The following is a 6,569-nucleotide window of genomic DNA, read 5'->3' on the forward strand; positions in this document are numbered from 1 at the left end:
CTGGATTTTGCCCCTTGAGTTATGCAACCCATTAAACAGCACATACAATTTGTGCATCATATGGACATAGTTCCTCTTTTGTATGGAACAACTCCTCTAGGAGCAAATCGTTGATTGATCAATCAATCAACGGAGCAAATTAACCGATCGGGGTTTATCATACAATATTTTCTTCAATTTTGGAAATATGTACGCACAAAATTTTATTCTAATTACATTTTGGCCTGTAATGTAGATGGCATCTCGGTCTTTTTCAAAAGTTACAGCACAGATTACAGATTCTGTAATCTGTGGGTTACAGATTACACTTTTTTTTTCTGTCACTGTATTCTATCTGGATCTAGTTACTAGCAGAGACAAACTTGTCTCTGTTACTAGTCAGAGCCACAGTTGTCTCTGTTACTAGCACAGATTCCTCTTTGTTACTAGTTACAAAGTGAAAGATTAACCTCTTTGCTAGTTATGATGTTGAATTTTGAATTGTTGAGTGTCATTAAGAAAGAATTTAAATCAAATAAAATGTCAGTTTAATCGTGAAGGTAAAAGAAGGAAAAAATCGAATGAGTTTGTGAAGTACCTATCCACTTACAGTTACAGTACTTACGTATAACTGGGTGAAGACGGAGACTCTGCTGAAACTATGAATGAAACAGAGGACTTGAAATTCAAGGGAAATGATCCTGGAGCTGTACGTTTTGGAAATTTTATCAACTATTATAGTTTTTACCCACCACATGAACGAACTGAACGTTTACCAAAAAATATTTGGAGAACAGAAGGCATATCTTATTGCTTAGACATTGGTTGCAACACTGGTGTATGTGTTATTTCTAATTTCAATTTAGTATGAATAATAATTCCTATACATTTAAATGTATCATCTGTTCAATTTTCAGGATCTAACCAAGGCTCTCAGTAATTTTTTACTGAACTGTGGAAGTAATAATGAGATCATTGGAATTGATATAGATCCCACACTGATATCTCGAGCTAAGGAGCATCATGAAACAAATTTAAAATTTTTTTGTGTAGATATAATGAATTGTGACGGATACAATTCCATTAAAACTTTTCTGAATGACCTGAATTTGAAGAAGTTCCATATAGTGACCTGTTTTTCAATATCTATGTGGATCCATTTAAATCATGGTGATATTGGATTAAGGATATTTCTTAAACGTGTATCAGATCTTTCTGAACTCTTAGTGATTGAGGCACAGCCATGGAGATGCTATAGAAACGCAGTGAAACGGATGAAAAAGTGTAATTCTACCTTTTCACTCTTTCCATATCTTCAGTATAGAGAAAATATAGTTAAAGACATCGAAAACATATTGACAGAAGAATGTCAAAGAATAAAAATAACTGAAACTGAGGACACCAAGTGGGGAAGGAAAACACTATTTTTCAGGTGAAAAATTGTTGAACTAGTGAAGTAAAATGAAATCATTCAAAAACGTGCTGTAATTAAAGATTCATAAGGCATTAAAGTGAGGATAAGAAATTATAATGGAAACGATACAGGAATGCTTCCTTAATAAAATTTATTGATCTTATTCAAAATATTGTAATTTGTACAATGAGAAGTATATCACAAAAATAATGAAGTACACTTAACTGATTAAGATGCAACATTGTCATCTGCACCTTCAAACTCTAATTTAACTTCTTCATGTAAACCTTCAACATCCACTTCAGATTCTGCTGCATTCAACATATTTAAGGTTACTTCTGATTTATGAGTCTGAGGAACTTGCTGCAATTGTAACTGGGATGATGGTACAGAAATTTGTCTAACTGGTAAGCCAGCATCTTCGAAAGCCTTCTTCTTCAGAGCTGTTCTAATTTGGGTTCTGATATTAATACAAAAACAAAGTTAGAGAACAATGAAGAAATTGCGATAATGGCTTAAAGAAATTAAAAAGTTAAATATATAAGGAAAAAACTTTTTTATGCAATCTACTTTTCAATAGGAATGTTTTTAAATGTGACCCTCTGAATTGACTTCCATGCGAATCATGTTTCAATCTATATCATCACAAAAGTTCAATTATTTTAAGCTTTTGATTCTCTTGGGACTTCCAAGTGGTAGATTACATAAATTTTCCTGTATATATATATATATATATATATATACAAGTGAAATTTCTTTCAGCTAAGTGAAACGTTGCGAGGAATTTAACTTACACTGTCCTCCTTTTGATATGTTCACTAAGCTGATGTAAGCCATCTGAAAATTGTTTAACTACCTGCCGCAACATCTCAATTTCTTCATCGGTCCATTTGCTGAATAAAATATGTCATGTAAAGATGTAATTGATTTGAATGGAACACGAATTTTGAACTTACCCTGTTGGAGAGTCTGCATTTGGATGCAACTGCATTGTCAAGTCCCCTAATTTAGTGAAAGCCTGGCCAGCTGCAGTAAATATTTCACCCACCTGGAAGAAGTAATTTCTGTTTAAAGCAGAAAATAAAATTGCAAGAAAATTGTATACTTTACTAGCTGAACTCATTTTCTAAATCGGCTTCTTAAATTTTGATTCTGATTTTGAACGAAGGAATAAATTACCGCAAAAACCGCATATAACACAGAGTTGTGAGCCTGACAGATGAGTGACTTAATGAAAGATGTCACTGCTCTTAATTAATATTCGCAAAGAGGAATAATCTTTGATATTTGTGATATCAAAATAGTTTTCATTATAATAAATATATTTACCTGTATAACTTCCAGAGTAAATAATTGTTTCAATTAGTTTCCACATCGAAGAGAAATTAATTTAATTTTTGATCGAACAAAGTAGAGCACAGAACTTGACAGATCAAAAATAAATATTTACTTTTCTCCATATGTCAAAAAATAAAATTACAAATTTGTCAGCGAAAAGTTTTCAAAGATTGAATTGAGTATTAAGAATATATTAATCTTTATCTAAGGACTTTCAATGAACTGAACATATTAATTGAAGTACCATCTTGTTACGTTGATATTCGATAAGATTTAAACATTGTTGAAATATCTGGTCTAAATCTACTTTGGATATCATGATTAATAAATTCCATTGTTCCAATCTACCCAAGACATTTATCTCGAACAAAGATAACTGAGTTATCTGATTGTAAATGTGATCCTCCCCTATTGTATTGATAAATAGTTACAGAATATTCTGAAGTCACTTAGTGGGTGGATGTGGTTGGAGAATATTCATTTTCACACAGAAAGTCGTTTTAGTGAATGATAAGATGGAGGGTGACAGTAATCGGGAAGAAACTGCATCAAATCTTGGTTCTACAACAAGTTTATTGCATTCAGTAACCCATCCATCTGGCACAATTTTTCGAACAGTTGGCTTAGTTTTTCTTTGTTTCGTTGGATTTGGTAAGGAAATGATTGACAAAGTTCTCAAGTTTCTCACTCATTCGAATTTTTTAGGCTCTTATTTTTGTTATGATAATCCAGCTGCTCTTCAAGATAAAATTGAACGAGAACTAAACATTTCAACATCGGAATATGTCTGGCTATATTCAGTTTATTCATGGCCAAATGTTTTCTTAGGTTTCATTGGAGGATTTTTGATTGATAGGTAGTGTTGTTGTGAAAAGATGTTGGAATACATTATAATGTAATCTAAAATTTAAGGGTTTTTGGTATTCGAATGGGAACAAATATATATATGGGTCTGACCCTATTAGGTCAACTGTGTTTTTCAACTGGAGTATGGTGGAATGCTTATTGGATGATGCTTTTTGGACGATTCATTTTTGGGTATGTATAAAATGTACAATTTCAACAGTGGAATTCCTAAAGTTCGAGGTTTCTTTCTATAGTATTGGTGCAGAATCACTTGCTGTTGCTCAAAACAATTATGCAGTTTTATGGTTCAAAGGAAAAGTATTGAATATGGTTTTTGGACTACAGTTGAGCTTTGCAAGGGTTGGAAGCACTGTTAACTTTATGGTAATGGAAGGTGTTTACAATTTGGTTGAGGAAAGATTCAAAGGCCTTGATGGTCTGGCAATTACATTTTATTTAGGTAAATATTATTCATTGCTATTCCTCCAGCCCCGTTCTATGATGTTGTTTTTTAGCTACCATCACATGTGTGTTTTCTTTTATATGCTCCCTTTTCTTGGGATTCATGGATAAAAAGGCTGAACGAGTTTTGAGAGTTAATAATACTGTTCCCTCTGATCCAGTTAGAATGTCTGATGTACGTTTTTTTAGTGGAAAGTTCTGGTTACTGAATGTTATCATTATATTCTTCTATGTGGCCATATTTCCTTTCTTCACCATTGGAAAGTAAGTTCAAAGTGAACATTCATGAAAGTTTCACTTTATTTTTTCACTATTCACTATCTTGTTCAAAGAATATGATTTATTTATTGAATGCCCATCTTGCAGATCTTTCTTCATGGAGAAATTCCATATGAATGAATCAGATGCAAACTTTATTTGTAGTATAGTGTATCTAATTTCTGGAGTGGTGTCCCCATTATTAGGATTTTTGATCGATAAAACAGGAAGAAACCTCTTATGGATTATCACTGGAATCTCTTTCACTATTGTTGCACATATCAGCCTTACATTTTTTACTTGGATAAATCCTTATTTTGGCATGGTAAGCAGTTATCTATATGATTAATTGAAGCAGTCATTTCTGATATTATTTATTACATTCCATTTGCCATTTAATGATTCCTTTTTTAGTAGTAGTGTTATTTATATTTTAAATTGCATATTTTTCAGAGCATCATGGGTATATCATATTCTATACTAGCTAGTAGTTTATGGCCTTTAATATCTCTCGTAATTCCTGAGCACCAATTAGGAACAGCTTATGGGGTGTAAGTTGATTTTTTATTGTTTGTAATGTCATGTTTAATAATTTGAAGAGTGATTGAAAAAAGATTTATTTGAAAATTTTCACAGTTGCTCGGCCTTACAAAACTCTGGACTGGCAATATTTACTTCAATTGTGGGGGTTATTGTTGATCAATTTGGATATACATGGTCGGAATTATTCTTTATTGGCAGCTTATCAGGTAAGGAATCAATAGGATTGATCTTTGTGATTGAATTCACGTTAAATGCATTCCTGACACAATTAACATAGCAATCCAGATTATCATTGATATTGCAGAATGAACTACTGATAATGTTTGCAATCAGTTCAATTATAGGAAGGTTATTGATACAAAATATTGTGACTTACATTTAATTTCAATTGCCTCTGTATCTGTCTTGTAAAAACCTTATATTGATATTTTCAATTATTTTCCAGTTGCATTAGTTGCTGCCTTAGTTTTATTTGTATGGGATTTATGCCAAAAGGATATCTTGAATATGAGCCCAAATGCTAGATTGAGGCATCAGCAGAGAATGATGTGAGTATTTTAGCTTTAAATGTTAACCTGATTCCTAACAAATAACATGCATGAGTTTTATTGGAATCTAACATTTACTTATTTCAATATTACAATAGTAATGGTTCAAGTGGGGAATTAGTATGGAGATGCTCCTCAGCTTTTTCTAATTTGATTAATTTGAAAAGAGCGGTTGTAGATTCTACCGTTATTGATAAGGGTAAGTTTCAAGGGAGTGGGTCATTTTACTGTGTTTCTTGTTTTGGAAAATATGCTTTTAGGTGATGGATAATTTATGAATAATTTCACCATTCAATGTACATCCTACAAAAACATATTTCAGTGAAATGTTTTCATTTTATTGTTTATTACAAGCATTGGTATAAGTCAATAAAAAAGTGCATAAAATTATTAGGTGGTGTCACAAACTGTGGTCAATTGTTTAAAATGTACTGCCAAAAACGAAATCGCAATCAATACATAGTTTCAATTTGATTTATTTACAGGGCAGCTCAAATTTTAGAGAGGGAAAAATTGAATGTACAGAGTTCTCAAGGGAGTAGTTATAGTGAACATGGACAACCTTCCAATTTTGATATAAGAATTAGATACTTGTCGAGAATTGGCGCACAGGTAAATATAGTTCTTGAAAACCTCGATTTGAAATTGATGATTTGCTTGGTTTCAGTTGCCCCCATCCTATAATTCAGTTGCAAGAACTCTTACTTATTTGAGGTAACCTGGAAACTGGAGATACTCTGTCGTGATAATGATCTGTACAAAATCGTGATATTATTAGCTTTAAGAATATTTTTACTTTATGACTATTGTCCAATTGATTTTTCTGAGAAATCTTTGACCATGTCAATTGCATAAGAAAATTTTGCTCAACATAATTCAAAAGATCTCTTGGATATACAAATGTAAAATATAACTTATTTGTGTTACGTTCTATGTGTGCATATAATAATTGTAATATTAAGTTGAGAATTTCCTCTTATTTAATTTTAATCAATTCAAGAATTTTTTCATGATGTAGATTTATATAAGGAAAATTTTATAATATTGATTGAATTTTTATGGATTTGAAAATAAATGCCAGTGGAAATAATGATTTTGTTTATTTTATGGCAACAACTTTATTCAGATGTGAAGCAAACTTAGAGCATTTTTTGAGAATATTTTCCAACCTGTTTTTTCAA

The 6,569-nt window shown here is 31.7% G+C and overlaps 3 protein-coding genes across 6 annotated transcripts; 2 read left to right on the top strand and 1 right to left on the bottom strand.

Annotated features, from left to right (window-relative positions):
* Window positions 1-376: 376 nt before the first annotated feature.
* Window positions 377-1,556, top strand: LOC123311339 (probable RNA methyltransferase CG11342). Its single transcript, XM_044895236.1, has 2 exons — window positions 377-817; window positions 897-1,556. The coding sequence occupies exons 1-2, from the start codon at window positions 641-643 to the stop codon at window positions 1,413-1,415; spliced, it is 696 nt and encodes a 231-aa protein (XP_044751171.1). The 5' UTR covers window positions 377-640; the 3' UTR covers window positions 1,416-1,556.
* On the bottom strand, window positions 1,530-2,865 carry LOC123311340 (chromatin complexes subunit BAP18). Of its 3 annotated transcripts, none has more exons than XM_044895238.1 (4): window positions 2,723-2,865; window positions 2,350-2,441; window positions 2,188-2,286; window positions 1,530-1,853 (listed from the first exon to the last, which is right to left on the bottom strand). In XM_044895238.1, the coding sequence occupies exons 2-4, from the start codon at window positions 2,382-2,384 to the stop codon at window positions 1,622-1,624; spliced, it is 366 nt and encodes a 121-aa protein (XP_044751173.1). In that variant the 5' UTR covers window positions 2,385-2,441; window positions 2,723-2,865; the 3' UTR covers window positions 1,530-1,621. The 3 variants fall into 3 exon arrangements, with proteins under 3 accessions (XP_044751173.1, XP_044751172.1, XP_044751174.1); XM_044895237.1 differs by lacking the exon at window positions 2,723-2,865 and adding an exon at window positions 2,499-2,634; XM_044895239.1 differs by lacking the exon at window positions 2,723-2,865 and adding an exon at window positions 2,504-2,616.
* Window positions 2,866-2,882: 17 nt separating this feature from the next.
* Window positions 2,883-6,478, top strand: LOC123311338 (major facilitator superfamily domain-containing protein 1-like). Of its 2 annotated transcripts, XR_006537435.1 has the most exons (12): window positions 2,883-3,382; window positions 3,437-3,587; window positions 3,644-3,769; window positions 3,832-4,037; window positions 4,093-4,303; window positions 4,406-4,622; window positions 4,751-4,848; window positions 4,934-5,046; window positions 5,286-5,388; window positions 5,487-5,587; window positions 5,874-6,000; window positions 6,056-6,478. XR_006537435.1 is itself a non-coding variant. In XM_044895235.1 (11 exons), exons 1-11 carry the CDS (start codon window positions 3,247-3,249, stop codon window positions 6,104-6,106), a joined length of 1,539 nt encoding a protein of 512 aa, XP_044751170.1. In that variant the 5' UTR covers window positions 2,883-3,246; the 3' UTR covers window positions 6,107-6,478. The 2 variants fall into 2 exon arrangements, 1 of the variants encoding a protein (XP_044751170.1); XM_044895235.1 differs by lacking the exon at window positions 5,487-5,587.
* Window positions 6,479-6,569: the final 91 nt, after the last annotated feature.

Source organism: Coccinella septempunctata, chromosome 4, assembly GCF_907165205.1.
Source record: "Coccinella septempunctata chromosome 4, icCocSept1.1, whole genome shotgun sequence".
NCBI lineage: Eukaryota > Metazoa > Arthropoda > Insecta > Coleoptera > Coccinellidae > Coccinella > Coccinella septempunctata.